Raw genomic sequence first — 27,049 nt, 5'->3', positions numbered from 1 at the left:
CATCGTCACGGGACGATTTCGCCTGATGACAGTCATCACGTCAAACATGACGTAGCGTGAGACGTCATCAGCAAGGAACTATGCCATCTGATGACGTCATGTGATGCCTCTTGAAGAAGCAGCACTCTGTGCGCTTCTCGCTTCTTTGCACTGTCTCCGGGATCGGCCCAAATTGTTGCGTGAACCACGTGGACACAAAAAAATCCCGACCAAACTAGAGGATAACAGCTTTGCTGTATTGCGCTATATATGCAGCGGATGCAGCGCTCGAGTAGATTTCGGCAGCGCTATGATAGCTTTTATGTCAACTTTCGCCTATCAATATATACGACCGTCCACCCGTTCATCAACTCGCTGTGTCAAAATCTGTCACGTCCTTAAGGGAGAACTCGGAGGCTGTAGCAATGTTAGAGTGGGCACTCGAGGCAGCACATGGTTTGCGGCTTCGACGTGGTTAGCCCTTAACTGGTTTCCATCGGAACAGCACGAGCATCTTCGCGCTGTCGTGTAGTCTTTGTTGTGTTAGGCGTTGTCGTCGTCGGGCCAGCTATTAAAATTACCTGTTAAGCAGGCCGGATGTGAAAGTGTCAAGAAAAAAAAATTTAAATTGCAGACTTCAGCGATTGCTCTGGCACTGAATACATTTTGTGATGCGACAGCGGGTTCTCACGACAAACTCCACAACCTTCACAAGAACTACTTCCGCTTTGTAATGCACGCGACTTTCGTCCTCGCCTGCTATATAGAGTGATAATGTCTGGTGTGGTTTAAGCCTGTAACCTGCGTAATATAAGCGCCGAAATTTGCACAGACGCCACCTCTCAGAGACTTTGTAACGCTCAAACTCCCGCACACAATTTCGTCAAGTGCCGAGGATACGCGATATTGACGCGTCCGGCTCACAACTGTACATTGCCGTATACGAACGTGTGATTGAATTCCACTGAAGCTGCTTTCTGTTCGCCCTATGACAAGGCTGAGGATGAGGTGGTGGCTGACGATAACGTCTGCTTCATGATGACGACATGACTACGTACGGCACGATGGCTCACGGGTCGCGGAATTTGCGTTTGATTTCTGGGTGGTGCGGGGCGCCTCTCGGTGCACGCTGGACGAACTACCATGGCCACGGCTGGATAAAGAGAGAGAAAAGAAGGGGGGGGGCAGGAAGGTTAACTAAGTTTCTCCTGATTAGGTTAGGTTAGGCTAGGATCCGTTAGGTTAGGTTAGGCTAGGTTAAGTCTCGACAATAGTGACAAATGGTTTTCTTTTCGGACAACGTTCCCGGGACAAGAAAACAAGACGAGCATGATGACAATTATGTCTGCGGCAGACTCCACGTAGTCCGGATAAACTCACACGTATCGACGCAAAATCTGCCGCACGAACGGACCTCCGGCTGGCAACTCGCAACTGCCGTGCTTGCGACGTCGCGCGTGCGAAATCGCGAGGCGAAATCGCATCGTGTGAATCGGGCTTCAGGCATTTCCTGTTCGCACTGCACGTATATCTATCTACCTATAGCCGGTCGGGGCGGCATTACACTGGAACGTGTCGGCGAGGCCACCGCGGATTCTCGCGGAAGCCTGTCGGGCGTGCACGGCCCGCCTGTTTGGCGCCGAGACAAGGTCGGGTCGTCACCCCGCGGTCAGCCATACTCGAGGAAACGCGCGTCCACTGCTGCCTGCCGCTGCATGGGTGGCGGCGCCTGCCAGCCGCAGCTGACTGACGGCTGCAGAACGCGTGCTCATTTGCATGCCGCGTTGTGCTCCGTGACTTTTTTTTTTTCTGGTGCGCGCGTGAATGTGCGGTTCCCCTGTATACCGCGCCGCGTGAGCCGTACTGAGCGTATAATTTGATAGGGTCATTTCGCTTTCTTCTTCGCCGCTTCTAATGCACTCAACAAGACGGGGAAGGTTTTACAGCCACGGATATATGCGGGAACTGGGGTAGCTGTCGGCTGTTGATTATAACGGCCGCGTTGTCATACAAGCGCACTAATGTTTCGAAACTGTGTGAAGAGACCCTCTGTACATGGTGTTTCAGCGAACAATTTCAAATTTTTTTGAAAGGTTGCCTGTGGCAGATAGCACAATTCTAGTTCATAAGCTGGTCTACTCGAAGGGGCGGACATTACTTGCACAAGAAATTGAAATGCACAATCGACTAATTCACAAAAATTAAATAATTAGGTTTTTAACTAATTACCTTATGGCCCATATTGCAATTTACAAATTGTAGCCGTGGAGTTGGCAAGGCGGATCCACTTGAAACGAATTCTCAGGATGACACCCGTTTCGAGATATTAATTCCCGAACTTTGCGGAGAAATACATTTGCGTTCCAGTTCCATATATATATATATATATTTTTTTTTTTGCAAGTAATTATGTCCGAGTAAACCAGCTCATGAACTAGAATTGTGCTATCTACCGCAGGCAACCTTTAAAAAATTTTGAAACTGTTCGCTGAAACACCCGGTATATTGTATATGAATTTCTTTCGGGGCATTCTGGGGGCGTTTGTGTAGACTTGCATTTTGGCTTTACGAGGTGCTTTTTATTTAGACCATCCAGAATTTTTTAGGAATCGCATCTGGCAGACAGCACAATTCTAGTTTTTGAGCTAGATTACTCAAAGAGGCGGACGTTACTTGTGCGAGAAATCTAAATGCTTAATCATCTAAGTATCGAAAATTTGATAATTACCTTTTTAATTAATTACTTTACGTCACGTATTGCAATTTATGAATTGTAGCCGGCGAGTTCGCAAAGTGCATCCACTTGGAGCGAATTATCGGGATGACATCAGTTTCTAGATATTCATTCCCGAAGCGGGCAATTTTCGGTCCAGTTATTTTTGTGCTTCAATGCATAAACCGACGGTCTGATAAAAAAAAAAAGTGGAATTCAACATTGCATTTTTACCGCATGTTTGACAGCGGATATCTCGAAACCGGTGCCATCCTCAGAATTCGTTCCAAATGGATATGCCTTGCAAACTCACCGGCTGAAATTCGTAAATTCCATTAGTAATCAGTAAGGACCTAATTAGTGAGCGTTTCTTAATTAGGCTTAATTAGTCGATTACGAATTTTGATTGCTTGTTGAATTAATGTTCTATCTCTTAAAGTAATACAGTTCAAGAATTAGAATTGTGCTATCTGCAACAACTCGGTAGCGTCAAAAAAATAAAAAAAAAAAAAGCCGTAACTATAAGGCGCGCTCCGATTAATTCCGCCTTTGCAGACGCGGAGCGTGTCGCTAATATCTTCGCTTCTCAGCGCGCGCTGTCATACGTTAACTGAAACTCGCACACATCCGTCTCTCACTTCCGGTCTTATCTAAACTCGACGGGCTCCTCTTCTTCTTCGTAGCATCCCTCCGTCCAAGCGGGTGAGATCTCGGCTGGCCACTCTCTCTCCCAACTTTTTCATGCCTATACGGCAACACGCCTTCAACGGCACTGCGTGGCCCGACGAAAAAAAAAAAAAAAATGTAACAAGAGCGGTCAACCTTACACGCGTTCCGAATCAACCGAACGAAAAAGCGGTCTTCTTCCATTCGTTCCGTGAGCACTGCGACCCCGATCGCACGAGAAGCGGGGTGCCTCGGTTTCGTTTGCCGCTGCTACGTATACTACTGCGACTATAGCTTCGTGCTCCTTCGGAGATGCCGGCAATCAGCCGCGCACCGGCTAAGCGAGGCCCACGGCACGGCGAAAGCGGGACGTTGTGTGTAATGGCAATTGTCCACAGCCGTCTCTCTCTCCCTCGTCGACTCTCACTTCCTTCTCCTCCTCCTCATTTCTACAAGTTTCGACCGCGTGTTCGATCGAGACGGCGGGAGACCATGTTTGGTATGCAGTCGTGCTCCATTAAGGATCATTCGCGGCGTCTGCCGCGTCGTAGTCGTCCGTCGATGCCCGCGAGATAAGGGACTGGCTGCCTGCGGGATCGATTGCATTAACCGTGCTGATAGATTTTTCGCTCCGCGGCGATCCAGTGAAAAGGTTGTGCACGCACTGCCTGCCGCGTGTTGCTCTAGCTAATAAACGTGCGCGACGCAGTCTTGAACTACATACTCGCGTATCGGTGCTTGTAGTGCATATACTAGTAACTTGCCAATGCGGGAGTGTTGTGCGCGCTCTGCGTTCGGCGTTCACTTCGGCACACCGGCCGTGCGGCGTTTTGTTTGTTTTCTTGGATTCACTGAGCTGTCGTCGGTCAATTAAGGTGCTGCCGTGCGTGGTGTTCGCTCCGGTATTTTAGGCTGGATCGTACATACGTTCATTTCCCCCGCGTTTATATAAAGCTGTATAGTTAGGAGTATACAGTTTTCGGCAAAAGTTTCAAAGCCTCTGTAAGTGCGTGACCGCGCGTGTCCAGACGGCGGCTGCCGGATTGAATTTAGTCAACTTTATCAGGCCCGGATACTGAGACGGATAGCTGCTTGGAAGACAGGACACGATAACGCAAAATTTATTCACTTGTTCATTCAGAAATCGGTCCCCGAAAACAAGATATACAAGTGGAAGTACCAAAGCATTAGGCCTTGAGGCTGGCATATAACCATTTTCTTGACAGTACATTGCAAGTTATCAGAACAATGGATTCGTAGCACGTCCTCGTATTAGAGGCTACTGCTGCGACAGCCTTTTTGTCGACCAGATGCCTCCCAGCCCTTGCGCTCACGGGCCCTGTTGAGGCACTAGTGCTACCGTCACCTACACGTTTTACTACGTCATTCCTTCAGTAACGAAACCTTTATGAGCATAGCACACATCTCTAGTCATTGTCTTTATTTTAATGCATATATTTTTTGCGTAATTTATAGCGCAAAATACACGAGGCCTTTTTACAGCCATGCTACATCTATCACTATCTATTCACTTCTCCATTTCAGACACAATTCATTGACAGCTCATCACCACGTGCATGACGTAATATTTGGCCATATCTGGAATGTGTGCCAAAAAAGAAAGAAACAGTAAATATCATCACCAAGCTTTGAGGGACCTGACTCTTCTGACCATAGAAGTGTCTATCACTCCTACGGGAGTCGTGCCTTAAAATTTGTCTTTCTCGTAGCTTGCCTTTCGGCTTGATTTGTTTGAAAATGTCTTTATCGTGCTCTTTCGGTGGTCACTTAAATCCTGGACTCGTCACCTTCCACCCAAAGGGAATGACAAGCGTGTTTTCATGGCTGGGTATCCAGGTGGACAGATGAGTGACCCAGGATTGATGCTACTCTACTGCCGCACTGGTGGTGCTGGAGTACACCTTCTCTGCACAAGGACATATATGACATTATTTCTGGATCCTGAAGGCTTAATTTATGTGAAGGTGTAGGACCCCAATTTAGTATAGTATTACCCTTCGGAGGTTTGTTGTCGCGAGAACATTCCATTGATCCTGCTCAAAAATGAGGCTTGTACATGCACGTTCTTCAACCCTGACAGGCAGCTGGTTCCCAACTATTCCCAATCAATATCAGACTGCAAGACATCATGTCTAATAAAGGATTCAGCAAATGAATAAATTCAAGAAATAAATAATCATTTCATTAACCAAGTTAACCGGTATTGTGGTAGTCATTACCTATTTTATATGCCATCCTGTAATTGTCTAAAAAGCCTGCAAATCGTTTTAAGTGAAGTGTGTAGATTGTCTATGAAGAGCTTGGGGACTTAAGACTTTGCCATTTTTGTCGACTAATGTCTACGGACTTTGTAGCAAACAACCTATTTATTCATTCCACTTGTTAACAACTTCTCTCCGTAGACGGTGTCCAAACTTTGCATGACCAAAGAGATGAGCATTTAGAAAAGCGATGTAGTCTGCAAGAAGTTTATAAAACTACGAGAGGATCTCACATATTTTTTTTTTTCTTATCAGTAGTTCCAGCCAACCAATGACATTACGCGTCTCAGTTAAGCGGGTTTTCCTTCCGTGGAAATGAGGCCGTGGTGTCGAACCTACGACCTCGTTCTCACCAACAGAAATGCCGCCGAGTCTTCGCGGCGTTCTTTCTCTCTCTTTCTTTCTTTAAACACAAATTCTCTTTCTTTTTGTGCGGCAACACGTGAGGCCGGATACACATTGTACGCCGTTCCTTATTTCTCTCAGACTATCGGCAGCTCACAATGAAAGCTACGCGGCCTTGAATACGGGGGAGTCAAAAAGCAACGGGATTTCGTGAGCGTCGCTCGTCCGTAATTCTCTGGCTCACTGCCGAATGCACCCCTCATTCCAACGAACCGCGTCGCCTTCGCACGACGAATTCTTGCAGCGTGAGCGCTACGCGCACTCGTTCGGAGCTCACACACGCGGACGCGCATTCAAAGTAACGCGGGCTTTATACACTGCGGCACTTCGCAACTACTTCCCGGCTAGCCGGTACACACAGTCTTTAGCTGGAGGAAAGCAAAATAAAGTTCCAGATCGAAGCACCAGGGTGGCCGCGTCGTTTATAATCATGCGCATACAAGAGCACTCGCCTGATATGCGCGCGCATCCGGTGAAGAAAGAAAAAAAGTAAGGGTGGCCCCCTTGATTCACCTCTCAACGCCTCACGGGGTGTACAAGTGCGCGCAGTGATTTGGATACGCGAGGCCCGTGCCAGCACAATGGGGCCGTCCAGAATCGATGGCGATTCTGCGCCAGCGGACGTGCATGCAGGCAGGCAGGCAGGCGGTCGGGCTCGCAAACCAAAACCCCGGAAACAATGACCAGCAGGCCGCGCCACCGCAACCGACTAGTATGCATGTATATACGTTGCCGCGTGCTCGAGTCGTGATTCGCCTCTGAAATGCGCGACTCGCGCGTGCCTCGGGCCTCTCTGTGTACTTTTCCGTCCTTGGGATTGTGTTTTGCCGCGCATAATACGCCGCGTGCGTCACGCCGAGTGGAGACACCTGGTGGCGCTCCGGCAAAGTTAACCTTGCTTGCCGTCTTCTTTTGCTTCTAACTTTTCGGCTGTTTTGTGATCAAGATGTTGTATTTGGAGTGTTGGCGAAAAATCAGGTGCTACAGTATATCTGTTCGCGCACGCTTCCAATATGTCTGTTCAGGCACCAGTACATGGATTCGCCTAAAGTTTGCCCTATTGACGATTTGGACAATATTGTCACTATATATCCTTCTTTTTAATTTTTTTTCGAATAGGAGTGTTAAAGCGGTACGGAAAGGTATCTAGAGAACGAGCTGGATCTAGCTGCATTTTCCGAACCGCTTTATAGCGCTGCCCTTTAGACAAAATGTCGCACGGACTGACCATAGCCGAGCAATTTACTATTGCTGTGACAATAATCACTAGAGACCGGATTTTAGGCAAATGCCTTTTTTGTTCCTTGCCCTCCTATCGCCCCACTTTGATATATGAGCACGAATTAAAGGTTAAGAAGGGCTTTTATAGTGTTTTTATAGTACCTATAAATGCCTATTTTGTCATTTTGCCTACATGCCTATAAATGCCTATTTTCAATATCGGCGCCTATATATGAACACTATTTATCCTCAAGTTTCGCTTTCGAGCGCAGTTAGAGACCGTTATTCATGTTACCGGGCAACATTGACTGTTCGAAACTCTATGGGGTTCAACTTAGTCCTTTAGTTCGACCAACTGCCGGAAAACAACTGCTAGCAGCATTGAAATGGGACGCGCCGGCCAGCATACGCCGCCGCGCTGACATGGCGCTAGCGGTTGGCGAATGCGAAACCGCGGAGAGCCGTCAGGGGAAAGGAGAGTGAAGAGCAGAAGAAGAAAGAAAAATGTGAAGTGCACGCGGCTTTTGTTTTGTTTGTAATTTACTTTTTAAGGTATTCACCGCCGTGGGGCGCTCCTTCTCAGCGTACGAGATCATTCTCAGTGACAAGAGGCACAATTTTGAATCCAAAAATCTGGAGATGGTGGTAGTTTGCTATTGTTTCCACAATCTTCACAGTGATTCTTAGACTACGTTCCGCGTGCCCTACAAAAAGATTTCTTCAAACATGTGCACTTCAAATGCGCGAAAATGTATTTAGTAGTGTTGGGACGTCTTCCCTGTACAATTCGGATAATGTCATTGTATATGAGGAAACTGCGAAGAGTTGTACCTAACTATCCCCATGTAAGAACATGCTAATTTCTTAATAAATCGTAGTCTCTCTTGCATTTGTTATTTATCTGTTTTTGTTGTGTCTTAATTTCATTGCGTCAGGCAGACATAAAGTATCGCTTTTTTTAATCAGTATTCCCAGCTTTCAAGTATTCTTTTTCATGCTTGTTTCACTATATGCGACGCTCGAGTACAGTGACCATTGAACATGAATATATGAGCAGTGTGCTTGTTGAATTAAGCCAATTGATCTTCAATAGTTCAGCAGTTCTATGGGACAATTGCACGGTTATGTTCAACTGTTGGCGCCTTTGTGCCATCGTAGGCAACAACATTTCTTGTTTTCCTATCGTAGATATTTGCCACGCACGTCTTCGTTTGATATTATTTGCATTTATGTGAAAATTTATTGTGCTTATATTTACGACGTTGGAGGCCTAAAACCTTGTTTTCCCTGCCTATTTTTGGCGCCTAAAACGCGCTTTTTAATGCCTAAAGATCCGGCCTCTAATAATCACTTCTTTTGTTTAGCTATCTATTTGCTACCATTCGATGGTTTTAAGAACATTGCAAACAAAGACAATAGCGCGCGATCTAATAAATAATGACACGTGGTAAATAACTTACAAACCGTCGGCTAGATTTAGCTATGTATAGGCACACTCGAAATCGTCGGGAGTGACCCCGCTATGAAAATTGCGTATACTGAAGCGAACTATCTGTGAAGGTAAAAATGTTTAAATCACACTAAAGACACAGTGCGAAGCTATCGCTCAACGTAACTGGAATGTTATTCTGGACATTGACGAATTCGCGACCTCGTCGGCTCTGATTGGCCAAGAGGGCTGCTATACGTACGGCCTCTCTGATTGGCTCAAAACGGCGCCGTTGCAGAAGTGGGCGATATGGCGCAATTTGACATTCCTCAGAATAGGTACGCCGAACCACGAAGAACAACCAAATAATCTGAAAAGCTCTTTTCTCGACGAAAGCATGCCAACTCGTTGACAAATCTATGCCCTATACCTATGGATTTACAAGGTGGCTGATCGACTGCAGCACCAAAGTCCTCTCTAGCGGTCACAGTACGAATTAAGCTCATAAGAAATATTAGATCAATTTAGGCTGGCAAATTACTTGTTCGACAGTTTCGTTGCATTCGTTTGGCGGCGAAACGTTCGTCTCTTTTCGTGTGAAAGGCTGTCGGTAGAAGGTGCGGTCACGTACATCAACCTCGTTTGACACGATGGTGATTTTAATACTCATTATTTAATTTGCATCCTAACGCAGCATTATGAGGCTTGCTTGCTGTTTACTGGTTTGCGGCGAGTGAAATTCAATTGCTTCTGCACATATTAATGCATTCAATCTGACTGTTATTTTCCACTCCGGTGATAGCCTAACAGCCCTAAGACACGCTAAGAGTATCACTAAATTGAACGAAATTAAATGAGCGTAAGTGTGTCCCATTTGTGCCCCCAGTTTGCGTTCTCTCTTACAACTCTTACACGGTGACGTACCAGCAGCATACATTGAAATGCGAACAGGAATAACTAATCAGAACGCACTGTACGCGTAATTACACGGAAGTGAGACGTGTAATACCTCTTTAGCAGGTTTCCAAGCATGGAGCAATCCCAAATGTACGTTTTGGAGTCTGAATTAAGCCACGGTTACAAACGTAGGTGAACCTGGAAACGGAACAATGCATTGGAGTAGCTTCGGTAAGGTTCGCGTTTAAACGTATGCTGATAGTATAACATGGAGGGGCGCTTTGCGTGATTGCAACAAAATTACGAACTCGAGAGACTCAACGCGCAAGTCTGTATAGTATACGAGTAACCGAGGCGTTTGGTATCTAGGCGCACTGTACAAGTGTTCCAATGCCACCGGCAGATGTGCGGCCCCAGTGTTTACGCTCCTGGTATCAGGATGGCCGCTAACGTGTCCGTTCTCTTCGCAAACTTTACGAGCGTCTTCGCGTGTTGCACTTCTTTTATACGGGCGCCTCGCGGCCGCATTCCGGGATTCACGACTCTCGACGGGCGCCGACGCTCGCGTATAATAAAATTCGAAGCCGCGCTGTTTGCTTGTTCGCGGTATGTTGACGTGCTTGCGTGCCTGCGAGTGTAAGAAGAGTAAGGCGAAGATAGAGACGGGAAGAAATAAGCTGTCGACGACGATGCAAGTATTTATATCGAAACGGTATCTGCAGTGTGTCGGAGGCGTACGCTCACCGCCTACCGCGTTGCAAAGTGGGAGTGATTTATCCGACACCGCGTAAAGGTGTGCGAAATTGCGACGCCCTTGAGACAGCCTTATACGTATTCAGGTCACAATGCAAGTGGCTCCGGCAAGGGTCATAATACCTTTCCATTAATTTCTGTAACTTTATTTCTCTCTCCCTCTTTAGCGACTGTATAAGTTTCGCGCCACATTACACAATCAAGAGTCAATTACAAACTTCAGTAACCCAGAGAAATAGTGTTCTTCAGTTCAACTCTATTAGGATACTGACACGTGTACTTGTTTATCCTTTTCCGGGAACCACATTTCACCCGCTAACAAATTCATTATGGCTCAGCGCTGTACAGGCCGGCATTATTTGGGACTTGCTCGAATGTTATCGTTGATGCTGCCTGTTGTTTATGTTTTCGCCGAACCTTGTGTAATGAGGTTGTATGCGTGGTGGTGGTGGTGAATTGTAGCAACAGGCGGGTTTAGCCTGGCGATCAAGGCCGGCAATTGCTACGACGCGAATATTTTTGTACTTTCTGGAAGGCACGCGGGCACCAGTCATTGTGCCGGAACATTCGAATAGTCATGAATAGCTAACGCGCTTGTCCCGCGGGTCAGATTTCGGCGATCGACGAATTGTGCTCGCCGCCTTCGTTGTGCTTTAGTGTTACTTGCTTTTATGGGCCCAAGCTCGCCCAATAAAGAGTTAAAGTCACTCGCAGTTGTGCGAATGTATTTCTTTACCCGTCACTATACAACGTCACAATACTATATATCTTCTAAAACCCTTCGTTAGGGAGTTTGGCAAATATTCAGTTTTATCATTTTTTTAAGAACTCATCCTTGCAATTAGTGTTGCGAGGTGTCTGCGCGTGCATATCCACATTGTCTGGCTGCAAAGGTCCAGTTGGGCTACATCACACAGGCTCTCTGGCTCTCTCTGTCGTGGGGGTGGGGGTGGTGATGATGTTACTATAGGCAGGCTTAATTGGCCGGCAATCTCTCTCTCGTATTTGCTGATACACCCTTCTTATTCTGAACGTTTCTTATAAACGTTACGTTAGCGAATTTACATTCGGTCACTGAAGCCTGCGGAAGATGGTTATTGCAAACACTTAAGTGGTACAGAATTAGATTTCTCCGCTTTTTCGCAATAACCTATTACCGTCGGCAACCCGAAACTTTCGGTACCCTTTCCGTGTATTTCTTTCGGTATTTCCGTCTATGAACTTGTAGAAAAATGCACGGAAATACATCAAAACAGTACGCAGAGACCTCTGTACATATATTTCCATCTATATCTCCGTGTATTGCCTTGTAGATGTTATGAGCGGAAATACATTGAAACGGGGCACAATGCTGTCGTATACTTGGACACCTCTGGTCACTCTCAGAGAGCGCTGTGCATACATACATTTCCGTCTATACTTCGGTGGATTACCTTGTCAGTGTAATGCTCGGAATTACATGAAAACGATACATAAGGCTTGTCGCGTGCATTTGGACGCCTCTCTTCGTTCTCAGAGAACCGCTGCTTTTCCTTCCTGTGAGTCCCGCGTTGCGCCAGATTTTATGAGCAGCTCTGTCTGCGTGGCCTTCACGCACTGGCCCACATTCGATCTGTCGCGCAGCATTGTGTCGGCTTCCTTTTCCTGAACCAATCGATACGCGAGCCGCCGAGTTACGTGAAAGCAGCCGTAATTCGCACACGCTTCTTGTGTCCTTGGCGCAAACCTTATGCGAAATTCCGCGGCCGGGCTTTCCCACACTCCTCCGCTGTGTGCAACCCGAGATGACCAACTTCTTCAAGCTGTGATCGAAGGTGTCAGTACATATGTTCTGGCGAAGGCGGGGGCCATTCTTCCTTCAACGCCCCCTATGCCTCTGCAGATTCGACAGCGCGCTTCGAACTCGAGGTCGGCCATCTTGGTTGCGTCAATCTATACTTCCTTTCACAATAACCTGCCACTGTGTATAGTGAAAGCTACGAAGCGTGCTTTGAGCATACGACGCTCTGACAAGGGAGTGACAGACGTGTAGGAGTACGTCTGTTCGCACGATTGCGATTGCGATTGGCTTACAACAGCTGTAGCAGTGCCATATTATTGCAGAACAATGAACGGGTGTTTCTCAATCTACTTATAATTGTCCAGAAAGCCAGTGCTGCTTTGAAATTTCTGGCGGTTTCCACAGCGACGGTAACTAAACTTAAGTGCGGGTATTCTGGATTCAAGCTTCATTATTTAGGGCTTGGTTTGGTAAACTTGTTCCTTCGGGAAGTCCGAGGGGGCATTGTGTCAAGTGAGAGTTGTGACAGTTCGTACCGAGAGTACAAGGGGCGCTCATACAACGCAGAGCGACGCATCATGGCGTGACGTGAGTCCTTAAAATCCTGTCACTGTCTGCCGTCTTCTGCCTGTCGTCTGCAAGGCAGACAACGTTCGGTTACCTCTCGAAATTCTTTAGGTTCTAAGGCTATTTTTTAAGTTATAAGATGGTCGCTTTCAGAATTCCACGTTTATGTCTGAGAAAGTTGGCCTATGGAATTTGAATAAGCTTTAATACTTCACACAAAATTCTGCTGAGCTTGAAAACGAGCGTTTCGGCTCTCTAGCTGAAACGTTGAATGAGAATAGAGATGGTAATATTTCGAGTTCGTGGTTCCTACAGCGAAACCAAGGCTTAAGTGCTTCCTGTTGAATGGGGTGAAAAGTAAAAGAGAGTAGCTGTGTTATTATAGAAGTGTATCTATATTATAGAAGTGTATATTATAGAAGTCTTATTATAGAAGTGTATCTAAGCAGTGTATATTTAACAGTGTTACAACGGTGTTCAGAAATGTACGTAGTTTTTTTTTTTTTTTTTTGCTGCTCCAATTTTTAAAAGTTGCCTGCAACAAATAGAAAAATTCTAACCCTTGAGCTAGATAACTCAATGAGGTGGACAGTAGTCCTACAAGAAATCAAAATACTTAATTGTATAATTAGCATAATCACACTGATTACCGTTTTAATTAATTACAGTACGGGACATATTTCAATCTGCGTATTGTAGCTAGTGAGCTTGCATGCATATCCACTTGGAACTAATTCTGAGGATTCCACCAGTTTCGACGGCACAACTTGCAGCAATTTCCTGAACTGGCTGAGGAACGAAACGTTGAAGGGGTTCAAGTACTCGAGCTCAAAAGCACGTAGCTTAGAAAAGTTACTGTCAGCGTCGTGTACTTAAATTGAGGTGCAAACCCAGGTAGTCAAAAATTAATTCGAAATTCCCGTTACGGCGTGCCTCATAATCAATCACATCGTGTGGTTATGGCACGTAAGACCCCCGTTCAATTCCATGTCGAACATAATCACACTCGTCTGGTTATGGCACCTAAAACCCCCGTTCAATTCCATGTCGAACTTCGTATTCTGACCACTCTCTCAGAAAAAGAAACTCAATCCCAGGTATCGGCACCACTTCCAGCACATCTCGTGTCGCACGAGTCATTCAAAGTCTGACACCTTTCTCTGAGCAAAAAAGAAAACGAAACCGCAACGGCAACGAATCACAGCCCTTACACACGCGGTCCAATTTCCGGTGCGCTACCGGTTCTTATCACACGAAGGGCGCCATCACGACGAACCCGCGATCGCCTGACCAAACCCTACAGCAACCGTTTCCCACACTGACCCTATACGTAGCCGGTTCTATACGCCTTCATGGGCTACTTCGAGCAGTGTTTCCTCGAGATAATTGCCGCGTTTTGTACTTAAAGTGGACACGTACGGTCAGGCTAGGGTGAGTTTGGGAAACGTCGTGAGCAAGTCGTATGTATACGCATGCAGAATACGGAAGCGGTTTGGATAACAAAGACCTCTGTATGCACCTCGCAATCGCACGCCACGCCAGCCTCCGCTTCCAGACCGCGATGACCTCCATTCGCGTAAATACGGCACGCGATTCCTTCTCGTGGCGCAGAACGCGCTGGGATCTCGCGTCGGTTACTCTGTGTGAAGCGATTCGCCACAGGATGCCGATTAGGGCCGTGTGTGCGCATTTGGTAACTATGCGATTGAACAACGAACTTCGCTATAGTCGATTTAAGCTTTCTTTAACGTCGTTTTGCACAAAGACAAACGACCTCCACATTTCAAAAGCTCCATTGGCTCCACTGGGCTGCTTTACGATGCCGAATCGGCGTCACGCTTCGGATTTGTGCTATAGCCTCCGTATTGGTATACAGCTCTTTGGCTTCAACCACACCTCCGCTATATAATCAAACTATACCTACCTAATCCGGCCTTGAGGAAGAATAGATGACCTTAGGCTATTGATATGTGTGACGGAGTTTCGCGCGCGGTGAGAAAGACGTAGTCCGGTCTATTTCTTTTCGTTCCGTCAAGCATATATAGTCGCCAAAATTAAGTGCTCTGCGGCAAGACACCGTGACGTGTTTGTAACGCCTGGGAGGTAGCAGTGTCGTGACGCTTAGGTTCGATTCGAATTCCCATAGCAACGTCTTTGTTGAAGGGTGTTCGGAACTAGAAGTGTAGTTCGAAATACTTGGCGATTTCGATCTTATTGCTTACGAGAAGTTTAATTGTGCCCCGACCAGAACGTCATTGCGCGCAGTTTTACCAGCTCATTGAGACACGTGCATTGTTATTATCCTGCAGGCACGTGTGATTAAAGGTGACTCCGCGCCGAGAAGTCGGGTTTTGGGATTCTGCATACCGGAAGTCCTCGAAGGTGTATTCAGCTTTCAGTGTGTTGAATCACCAGAAGTGACACACCAGGGAACGTATTCTGCGACGATCACTTCGGTGATACTATCGCCTTCGCGTGACGTAGGGCTCAGCCAGCCAATCAGCTCATCGGATTTTGTTCAATCAGCCAAAAAGCGCGCGCCTAGAACAAACACCCACCGCGGTATCTTAGTGGCTATATATGGCGTGCCGCTGCCGAGTTCGAGGTCGCGGGTTCGTTTCCAACAGCGGCATTTAGATGGGCGCGAAATGCTGAAAACACGCGCATACTGAGATTTAGGTGGATGTTAAAGAACCCCAGGTTGAAGAAATCACTTCGGAGTCCCCCACAACTACGTGCCTTATAATCGTGTCGTGGTTTTGGCACGCAATACTCCAGAATTCAATTTTCTTTTTTTTTTTTTTTTAATGATGGAACCGACATTCGGAGAGCGCAACGGTTTCAATGTGCTCAAGCCCTTACGTCAGTACCGTCGCACAAGTTTGATTGCAAATCACTAGAAAAAATTAGACATGCTTCTGCGCTCAAATTATTTCGCTGCCAATGATTGAGTCAGGGAAGTGACAGATAGGGACTGCGCTTAACTTCGACGCCATATGTACAGTTCATTTCAAGCTGAGCGTTTACGTAGCAGTGAAAGTTTGCTTAATTTAGAAATTAAGTTTCATTTCGTTAGAAACCAGTTTAGTCAAGCATAGATTATTTTTGGTATAGCTCAGTGCAGTATCGTGTGCTTTAGTTCATAAGTTTAGTAAACTTATTTGGCCATACACTGACAGCAGGCACAGTTTGCTTAATCTTACAGTCCAGATTCATTTCATTAGAATGCACTTTAGACTAGCTTAGCTCGGTTCAGTTGGTGTAATATAGTATGGTTTTAGTCTAGGATATTCGTACACTACTTCGACCTACCCGTGTACCTGTTTGCCGGGTACGAGAGCAAAGCTATGTCTTCACGTACTTTCAGTTCACGTTCTAATGCGAAGCATTCTTGGCTAGTTAAACCCACTTTTCCGTAACGACAAAAGCGGTATCTGGCTGCTTTTGTAGGCCGACCCCGAAGATAGTACAGGCTCAAAATGTCAGCCGATGTACCATTGTAGCCACTGTGTATGTTCCCCTTGGTATGTGCAGTTCTTCATTGAACCTCTTTGGCGCTAGGTTCAACTAGGTTAGGTTAGGGGCCTATACCTAGGTTCCACTAGGTATCTATTACTGGGTATGTGCCCCTGTGATTGCTCCACTGGGGCTTCTGGGTATGTGTCTCTTTGAAGACGAGTTGCGTCGCTAGGTATCACAGCTAAGAATAAAAGGTTACGTGTACACTGTCCAACACGAACACCATTTCCGTCGATGCCCCAGCCATTTAGGTTCGCTTATTATTGCGACGTCAAGCGGTTTTGCGTGTTTAAAACGGGTGTTTCGCCCGTGCAGACCTGTCTTTGTGTCACTGGTTTTAGTCTGAAGTATGAACGTCGTGTAAATTTTATGTGTGATCCTTATATGAACGCTCAGCCAAAACTAATATTTTAGCTAAACAACGAGCTTTTTTTTTTCAGTTACCCTCGCATTTAAATTAGCAGAGCAAAGTCAACACGCTGCGAGTGGACTCCAGCTGCCTCGGCTATTTTTCAGAGGTCAAGGACAGGTGCATTGCGTTCTTGCGAGTGAAACTTGCACTGCATTCTTACGTTGTCACTGACTATAGACGTTCCGCATAAAACCGTTCAGTTTCATGCGGAACGAACGCTAGAATGCACGCGTGTGCGTTCGAAGAATACATTGCGTCAGTTCGAGGCTGCAGGCATCTCAAGTGCCGTGGCAGCGAAAAGCCTATAGTGAAAACAAGAATCTACCAGCGCAGTACTTTTTTTTTTTTTTTTGCAATCGACTTTGCGGAGAGAAAATTAACCATCTATGCTCGTGCGTTTTATATAGGGGACGTCTTTTTCCTAGGTTCTTAAATAAAAGAAACACGTTCCATGCCTCAAGCAAACGCATGTATAACTAGGGGTAATTCGTGTGTAAATAGGGTAAATAAATAGGGTAATTCGTGTATAAATTATTTATGTCATTTATTTATTTCAATACCTCAAGGCCCAGGGGACGTCACAATGCGGCACAATCGAATAACTAAATTGTGAATACCTGCGAACGAAATGCGTTTGCTCAGAGTGAAAGAGGATTGTATTTCTAGAAAGGCAGAGAGGTCTTTAACCTACGTGCTCAAACCTGCTAATTCGCGCTGGGAAAGTGGAAAGAAAGAACGACTGAGGGCTGGGGGATGATGAAAAGAATATTTGTGTTGCGAATGCTGGTCGTTAACGGAGCAGCATACTTAATGTTTCAAATTCAATCCTGTGTTGGAAGGAAATTGTATCGCAGCCCGTACTGTTAGTGTTTCACGTCTCTGGTCGGGCCAACGACGAAAAATAAGGTCATCCGAAAAAGGTAGGTCTACGGTCGCATCACTCGCGTGTTGGGGGTCTCTGCATGTGTCTTGACGGGAGGGCGACTAACCGCTATGCTGCAAAAACACAGCGCAGAAGATTGAGCACTATTATAGCATTGAAGTTTTCAGCATGTGCGTTGGAATTTGTATAATTCTTTTGAAATAAACAATTGCACAAAGAAGATACAGTAAGACCAATTGGCATGGTTCACACATTACTTAAAGCTTCCAGGCGTCCGCAGCGATAACACACTCGCTTCCTGACCTAACGTGACGGGGACAGAAATCTGCATAAAGTTTTTCCGACGACCTGTCACGGCCCCGCCTGACGTCACCGCTCGGAAGAAGATCGACCGTCGTACGCACACAACAATCCCTTTCTCACCGTTGACCTGCCTGCCGCGCCCACCTACCGCGCCGTGTATCAGTCGGATACACGGAGCGAATGCGTTGACATTGTGACGCAATATTTTCGCATCACGCGCTCCTCCCAGAGCCACGCTCCTAAAGCCAGCTTCTCATAAGAGGGAGAGAAGGGAACGCGGTGCAGGAAGAGAAGATCAACCAAATCCCCGCGGAGGATATTACATATTCCCGACAGGAGCGCGGCTCACGCGAGCACGCAACCCGGTGTTGTTTGCTGTCGCGCTTGCTTGCTCCGGCCGATCCCGCGCAGCTCCTTCGGTGCGAGAGTCAGTGCTGGTCGCGAGCCTGCGTAATCGTCGCGAACGTGAGCTAGCGGTACGCCGTGCTTTCTTTGCGGGGCGCTTAGGGTGTATAGTATGAGGTGGGGGAGAAAGTGGTGGGTATTCGAAGGAGGGAGGGGGGGGGGGGGGGTGACATCTTGCTCGTGCGAGACGAGTGGTGTTTTCTTTTAAAAGCGCGACGGTCCCGCGTTTTGCCTCCCCCCTCTCTAACTCTTTCAAAACTTCGGAGGACGCGCGCGCCGGACCGCGAGACGACGGCTGGTTCATCGTCGGGGTTCTCGACGCGAATTCTGCATAATGTCATGCAGCAACTAGCAACGGCGGCGCCCGGCCAAGATCCTCTCGCAGCAGCATACCAGTATATACGCGCGCGTCGGAGACACAAAGGGCCGGTCCGTTGGCTACACAGAGCGCGTGACCGGAGTATTTGACGCGCCCGCTTCTTTTAAGGGCAGTAGGCTCACGACGAACGGAAGTGCAATCCACCCGCCCGTGTGTGCCAGTCAATATGGTAAACAGCCGGTCGTGCGCGCTTGGGGCGCGCGCGCGCGCGGTGAACCTCCTTTTCTCGCGTCCGGAGAACGCTGCTGGTCACTCTCTCCCTCCCTCTTTCGTGACTGGCGCGCTCGGGAGCATCAGCAGCAGCAACAGCGCGAGCTCGAGCCGTGCGACTGAGCGCGGAGCGGGGCCGCACTGTGACGCCGCTGTCAATCAAGTCCGCTGACGCGAAGCTCGCGCGAGCGTGCGTGCACTGGCAGTGTGTCCCTGTTTGCTGCAGTCAGCCATGCCCGCGCGCCGGCCGGTGCTCCCTGCATTCCGAAGCGTGCGCACTGCTGTCGATCACGTCGATGCGGTGCCCCCTTGGTCGGCTGGCGAGCGAAGATATATGGTTCTTTATGGCAATCGACAAGGGCGCTTCAGTGACGGATGCTCGCCGCCTAAATCCATATACGGGACCAGCCCCATTGAGCGTATTTTCAGACAGGGCCCTGTTGCTGCAGTCAGCCGTGCCGCCGGTTGGTGCTCCCTGCACTCTGCAGCGTGTACAATGTTGTCACGTTCCTGGAGATGTGACAGCATCGACTGACAAGAGCATGAATGACAAAGGCTCGCTGCTATACATCCATATAGAGGGCCAACCACATGGAGCGTACTTCTGGCGTATTGTCGGCGCCCGGTGTTGTCGTAATTGTGTCTCTTTCACATCACGTATCATCATCATCATCATCATCATCATCATCATCATCATCATCATCATCATCATCATCATCACCACCACCACCACCACCACCACCGGGACCTCACTCCGCTGCTTGTACAATGTTGTCGCATCGCTGGAGATCGGACAACATCAGCGGACAAGAGCGCAAAGGACGAAGGCTCGCTGCTACATCCATGTAGAAGACCAACCACATGGAGGCTACTTCTGGCGTATTCTCGGCGTCCGGTGTTGTCGTATTTGTGTCTGTTTCGCGTGACGTATAGGTATATACTTGCTCGGGACCTTGAGTTTAAAAGGCAGGAGGGGAAAAGTGAGAAAATCTGGGGGTGGGGGGTGAATCGTATAGTGGTGCACATGAATACGGCTGGATGGTGGTAGTTGGGTTGGTTGTGACAGCACCTCCAATTCCTCCGTCGAAGGGCCGCTGTCAAGAACAGAAAGCGCGCTACCACTCTCTGATTAATTCACAATCACGCAAAAACGAAAGAAGACGCCACGACACATTTCGCACTATGCGCAGTCTTTCCCAGAACACTATTTCTTGCACATACGCATGTTGAATTCCTCTTCAGTTCGTCAAGTAATCTGTTCCTCTTTGCATTGAATCACCGGCGGTACCGGATGCAATGCTCCACGTCGCCCATTTCAAGGTATGCAGAGCGGCACGTCGTGCCTGGAAAAACCACGCTGGGTTATATAGAGCTGATCCTGTCCGGATTGTAAATACAATATAGCATGGCTTCATTGCGGATGAGTCCTTTAATATAACACACGGCTTGTACAGCATGTAAAATCCAGAGGGAGTGAAAGTGGCAGCAAATTGTCTCCTTTTTAGCGTATAGTGTATTATAGTATGTAGTATAGTGGCGGGGATAGCCGATATTCTAATTGACATTAAGAGGAAAAAATGGAGCTGGGCATGCCATGTAATGCGTAGGATGGATAACCGGTGGATCATTAGAGTTACAGAATGGTTACCAGGAGAAGGGAAGTGCAGTCGACGACGGCAGAAAACTAGATGGGTTGATGAAGTTAGGAAATTTGCACCGGCAAGTTGGAATCAGCTAGCTCAAGACAGGGGTAATTGGAGATCGCAGGGAGAGGCCTTCGTCATGCAGCGGACATAAATACAGGCTGATGATGATGATGACGACAATGATGATCATGATATAAAAGACAACACTCCGTGGTTTCTTAGCACATTCCGCGGATTCTTAGGATTGATTGATTGGTTGAAAACTTTGTTTGCAGAGATGGCCGAATGCCTATTGGGAGAGCAGGGATAATGCGCATTTCTTATAACCAGGTTAATTAGCTCATCTCATTGGCAAATACCCTGAGCGAGCTTAGTGGGTCGGTAAGCCGGCTGAGTTAATTCAGGTATTGAAGTCAGTGGTTTGTGGGTTCGGCGACCAGAGATGACACGCCCGGGGAGCGGAGTGAGCATCAGATTCCAGGAAAGGTGAGCTGCGCTTAACCGCTTATACAGACTGGCGGCAGTCTTGGCACACGGCCGTCAGTGCAACGCAGGTGGTTGGTTCGCCTCTTAAACGCACCAGGAAGGTAAAAATTAAGGAGCGTTGTGACACCAGCCAACGCCTCGGCCTATTATTATTATTATTATTATTATTATTATTATTATTATTATTATTATTATTATTATTATTATTATTTGAAAACATATACACATTTGACAGGAAAGGTAAAGTGAGGAGCAGACTGGCAACTGCCACCGGAAGGCCCACAACGCCTGCCTACTCTTCAGAAAGGAGGAGACAGAAGCATAGAAATGAAAGATAGGAAGGAGGGGAGGAAAGAGGAAAGAAAGAGCGAGATGACAAATCTCAAAGAATAACGTAGAACACACAGTACAGGTCACACACAGTAGGGCCGGTCACTCCAGGTCGCGCTACTAAAGAATGCTAAATAGAAGAAATAGTCTCTGAGTTACAAGCGTGCCCCTAAGTTCGTTACTTCTAGAAAAGTAAGGAGAGCGCGATGAGCCTGATCGCGTCGAGACGCACAACCACTGGGGTACATACAAACATTCGTCTAGTGTGGTACACCGCAGGCCAAGGAAATGATAGTCCCTCACTAGCAACATGCCATAGAGTTTCTCACTATAACACCTAGAGGGTAAACTGGCGCCACCGTCTATGCGAGTTTCTTAAAGGGCTGCCGTGCCCTCATGGGAATGACGGGATATGTGTCTGCGAGGCTTGTGTTGGCTGGTGTTGTACAAGGTTTCGTCTAAAACGTGGATATGGCTACACAAATAACGCGTTCTTAAAATAAAATCTACATAAAAGGCTTTCATTCACCCATATTACATCTCTCAATAAAGTTTACTCACCTACAATGCAGCATCAAGCGAAGAAAAGTAAGAACAGACGACAAGTTGTTCCAAAGCGGGCGAGAATCATGTCGTCTGCCCTCCAACTTTACCGGCCAGCTGATACTTTTAGGGGCGAAGCTCCTTATAGCGGCACCCGTTCCGTCCCCGTCGTCGTAGTAATAGTGTGTAACCAGTCTGAGAAAAATGAGAAAAAAAATTCCGAAGTTGTGTCCATAGCGCGGAATCGAACCAGGGACCCCTCGCTTCCGAGCGCGCGGCGTTAGCCCACTACGCCACGAAGCGGACATGGACACACGCACCACGATGGCGATAAATACCCAACATTAACGAAAGGCCGCGTTTCTAGCGCGTTTCTAACGCGTTTGTGCTAGCGCGTTACGGCCCGTGTAAGAAGCTGGTGTAAGACGCTGTGGCCTCTCCGCCTTACCTTCAACGCGTTTCGAACGCGCTGCCCAAAGCGGTGGCAAGTCAAGTTCAAGTCGAGGAGCGTTTATGAATACGGGGGGTATACTCTCTCAGCAGTCATGTGATGGCGTCGGCAAACGCGGTGCACGTTCCGGCATGTGTAAATGGCTGCGTAAGACGCTGTGGCCGCTCCCCCTTACTAGAGAGTACTGCACGTTTCTAACGCGTTTGTGCTAGCGTCCCCTTAAGCGGGAGATCCGATGATTCCCTCCGGAGCTTCGCCCACTCATCATCATTCACCCCGTGGATATGCTGTGATTTTTTTACGTTTCATAGAATTGTGCATCCAATAGTATGTCCTCGAAATTAAACAAAACATGTTTTTGTGTAATAATAAAGCTAAAGCAGTTTTTTACGCGCTGTTTTAGCAGGAAATGAATCATTGTGACACACGGAACGGTGCTAGCCGGGCGCGTCTTCAAGGCGTTCGGGCTCTCCAAGAACGATGTCAATCCGAATCCACAATATACCGGCATCCCCTTGCATACCACGGCGCAGCAGCGCCACATTTACCTCTAGATTTTATAGTGTGAAACTCTATGCAACATGCGCTGCGCACTGAAAGCGGGACACTCCAATAGCTGGTGCTGAAGTGTCTCGCAGCAACCGCAAGACGCACACGATGGACTGGCCACACGTCCTTGTCTGTATAAACGTTGGCACACGTTCACACAGCCAACCCTTAGCTTGAGTAGTTGCGCTCTAGCATGACGAGGCAAGCCTCGACCACGAACATGGGGCAGGAATGTTCCATTTGCGATGCGCTGTTCTCGATGCTGCTTGAGTAGGTGGCGACGAATCAGCAGACGAGCGTCATCAAGCTTGCACAAAATTTCAGGACAGGCACTGTTGTTATGAGCGCAAGCTGAAGCCAGCCGATCAGCCTCTTCCTTTCCGGTGATCCCTACGTGGGAAGGTATCCACTGGACAACGAGAGATACCCCACGTGATGTAATTTTATTGGCAGAGTCAGTAATGCTGCGCACAATTGGTCAATCAATCTTACTGCGTTGTAATCTGCTAAGGGCAGCGCAGGAGTCCGTAAAGATGGCAATCTTCGATGTGATTAACTCCTCTTGCACGTATTTCAGTGCAACATTATTTGCTGCTAGCTCCGCAGTTGTTGACGAGGCTGGATGGGGTATACGAAATATACGTCGTACTTCAGTCGAAGGGCAGAAAAAAGCTGCAGAGGTGCCTTGACCGTCGCTGTGTACGTATGCATCTGTGAATACTTGAAGATAATCCGGAAATCTTTCGAACCTGTATGACTGAGCCAAATGGAATATTGCCGAAACAGGCATATCAGACTTTTTATGTATGTCAGGGATTGTGAGGTAAATGGGGATTACGTGTTTGGTGATATCTTTCGGAGGGGCAGGCGTAACTGAAGCAGCATGTTCAGAAATGTCAGCAATTATTTCAGCCTAAAGGGGATGCTCATAGAATTCATTCATTCATTCATTCAATCAATCAATCTGCTGTCAACAAAAATCTAAGGACTGAAAATATTGTTTCACCACATTTCTTGCATCAACAAAATCACGAATTCGCGCAGCTCCAAAACTGATTAAGAATTTTCAATTCTTCGGTACGATTTGTCAAGTTTACACAATGCGAACTCAATACGAGAAATCACTACAGAAACGTCAGATATGAGAACTATGTTTGAGCTATTTCATGTTTAACGCACTTGGAAAGTACCTATGCAACCGCTTGAAAGTACTCGTAGCCCGATGTAAAGCGTCGTGAAAAAACAATGAAAGATGTGAACCGGCCACATGGCTCACATACTGACGCCTATAGAGTTAACACTCAGGCACTTACATACCTTCCAACTCCTTTTACTAAAGCACTTTACACCTGTTATCCAAACTTGCAGCACATTTACAATCGGCAGTGTTTCATGGTGTGTGCGACACGTCTTGAGTATCAATATTTTCATCAGTTTTTCTTGCTTTTGAAGCCCTATCATGCACAGTTGTGGGCACCGAGTCTGAAGGGGGTACATTGCTCTCGATCCACTTTCACCTCATCGCCTCTCTTCTTTGCAATGTCACACCCAGGTCTTCTGCCAGGCTGCCGTTCCCGTCACGCGGACCATCTAGTTCCGCGGCGTCGGCAGCGGCGGCTGCGGCATCCGCAGCCGCGGCCTCGGCGGCCACGTCATACGTGCCGGTGTCCGTGGTGCTGCCGTCCCAGTCCGAGAGGCATCCGGCGAGGACCATCACGGTACCGCCTGGACACAGGGCCATCATCGTACCCATTGAACAGGGGGAGGACGCGTCCGGCAAATGAAGCACCACTCTGCAACTCCGTTATCGACATCTGGACAGATTGAGGAACCACGAATGCCATTGCCAGCGAACCCCTTCCCGTCTTTTCCTTTCTCTTTCTGTTTGTAAATTTGTGCGTTTCAAAACCGTATAATAAACCGTGACATCAAGCGAGATTATTTCCCATTTCACTGCGATAGCAATTCTATCGACACTGCCGGTGAATTTTTTGCCGTCGCTGTCGTCGTGATGTTACGAATAAAGTCCAAGTGTTAGGAGGACGGGCGGCCTGCGCGCCATATGCTGCGGGGAGTGACGGCAGTCATGCGAGAGTGAGCCGAGAATGACGGTGGCTTGGTTCTCGATGTTGGAAGATCCAACGCGCGCTGGAGGAGGAGAGTGCGCGTCTCCTGCCATTGCCCGGCCGCGGCTGCGCCTGGCTGTCCGCGCGGCTTAATGCATACGCAGCACGCGCACCACCGTATGTTGGCGGCAATCTGTTGCGGGGAGCCACGGTTATAAGCGCGAACTGACATGGCTGTATGGCTTCATGCGGGCCGCCTTCCTGCGCGCCAATTATAGTGTAATCCGAGTTTTGGAAGCACAGTACAGTTGAAATGGTGAAGCACAGTTGACGCGTTCGCTTTGCGAGAAAGGCCACACGCTTCACACTGCCGGCCGTCCTCAGCCCGTCAGCGTTGTGACAGCGAGTTTTCCCATTCATCGACTGAGGTCTGTTCGTGTTTGTTTATGCCCGTGTGCCACCACGCTTGTTTAGCTGGCAAGCGAATGTGCACTGCAATTTATGCAGCCTATATATATATATATATATATATATATATATATATATATATATATATACTACCTAACTTTTTGTGTAATTTGTCCAAGACATTCTATTGCAATCAATGGTGCCACTTTCTTCTTTTTTTTCTGTTGAGAATACGATTAAACAAGCGCACTTTATGCCCCCCCCCCCGCCACTCTATAATGTATGCGGTTTGTTTGCGCTTATATCTCTCCACTCCCTTTCTCATTTTATCCCACTGCCCTCCCCCACCCCGTGCAAGGTAGCCAACCGGAACGACCTCTGATTAACCTCCCTGATTTTTTTTTGCACCTTTTCTCTCTCTCTCTCTATAAAGTAAGAAAGTTTACTTCATACGGGGTGATCACCTTTAAGCTTTATGAAATTTGTAAAAATCGCCTGTGGCAGATAGCATAATCCTTGTACTCGAGCTGGTTTATTCGAAGAGGCGGACATTACTAGCACGAGTAATCGAAACATGCATATCCAAATAATTTACGAAAATGTCCTAATTAACTTTTTAATTAATTGATTTACGGCCCATATTGCAATTTACGAATTCTATAGTGTTGAGCATGCAGGAAGTATTCATTTGAAATGAATTTCCAGGATGACACCACTTTCTAAATACTATTTCCTTTAGTCTGGGACGAAATACATGGGCGTTCCAGTTGCTTTTGTGCTTCAATGCATAAAAGAGCGTTTTGGTAAAAAGTAAGTGAAACAACAGTGCATTTTTACGGCGAGTTTGATGGCGCATATCTCCAAACTGGCGTCATTCTGGAAATTATTTCCAAGTGGGTACGCTTTGCAAGCTCACCGACTAAAACTCGTAAATTGCGATATGTGCCGTAAAATAATTAATTCAGAAGATAATTAGTGAATTTTTGTTAATTAGTTGAATATGTGTTTCCAGTTCTCGTGCAAGTTATGTCCGCCTCTCTGAATAATTTAGCTCAAGGACTAGAATTACGTTATCTTGCAACGGTCTATTTTTAAAAATTCCGTAATACTTAAAAATGATCACCCTGTATATAAGGCACATATACTTTATATTTTCTTCACCTACGTATGAACCATTTACCTAAGTATCTACCATGGTACTGATATCGTTCGGGACCCTTTAACAATTTTGTTGAGTCCCGAAAAGTGTAAAAATGCAAAGTACTCTAAAAAGACTACAATAAACTTCAAACTTCAACCGGCCCAAGTTAGCACACATTTGATGGTCGATAAGGGTCTGATTCTAGAGGCTGACTGGCGATCCTGAATGTAAAGGCCTGAAAGGCCTTTATGTTCAAGGGTTCTGTTGAGGCAATAGTGCTTCATGCCAATTTTCGCATCGGACATATTTTGGAAATAGTAATATTTATTTGCAATGCATATTCAATGTTCATAACACACGCCATTAGTCATTCCCATAATCTTATTACCTGTAGATTTTATGCACTTTACAGCGACAATTTTAGGCCCCTTTACAGCCACGTCATATCCACCACTCGTAATCCATCGCATCAATTTAAACTCATTAACACTGGCCCGGCGCTCTTTGGCCATTATTGGCCCTTGCGCCGTTAAACCCCATATATCATCAAACCGAAGGTTGCTGAGATATTCGCCGTTGATCCTCACTCCTAAGCCTTCCCAGACTAAGAGCTTGAATACTTCTTC

General features: G+C 47.1%; 1 protein-coding gene across 1 annotated transcript in view; it reads left to right on the top strand.

Moving 5' to 3' along the window:
- LOC119462652 (adult-specific rigid cuticular protein 15.5) overlaps positions 1–25,337 on the top strand; it is a 56,947-nt gene extending 31,610 nt beyond the window's left edge. The window contains exon 4 of the mRNA XM_037723966.2: positions 24,361–25,337. Coding sequence (XP_037579894.1) covers positions 24,361–24,592 — 232 coding nt within the window. The 3' untranslated portion in view covers positions 24,593–25,337. The remainder of the gene's footprint in view (positions 1–24,360) is intronic.
- The last annotated feature ends 1,712 nt before the right edge of the window (positions 25,338–27,049 follow it).

This window comes from Dermacentor silvarum, chromosome 8 (genome assembly GCF_013339745.2).
Source record: "Dermacentor silvarum isolate Dsil-2018 chromosome 8, BIME_Dsil_1.4, whole genome shotgun sequence".
Lineage (NCBI taxonomy): Eukaryota > Metazoa > Arthropoda > Arachnida > Ixodida > Ixodidae > Dermacentor > Dermacentor silvarum.
Note: the sequence above shows the minus strand (reverse complement) of the source record. Positions and strands in the feature narration are given on the sequence as shown.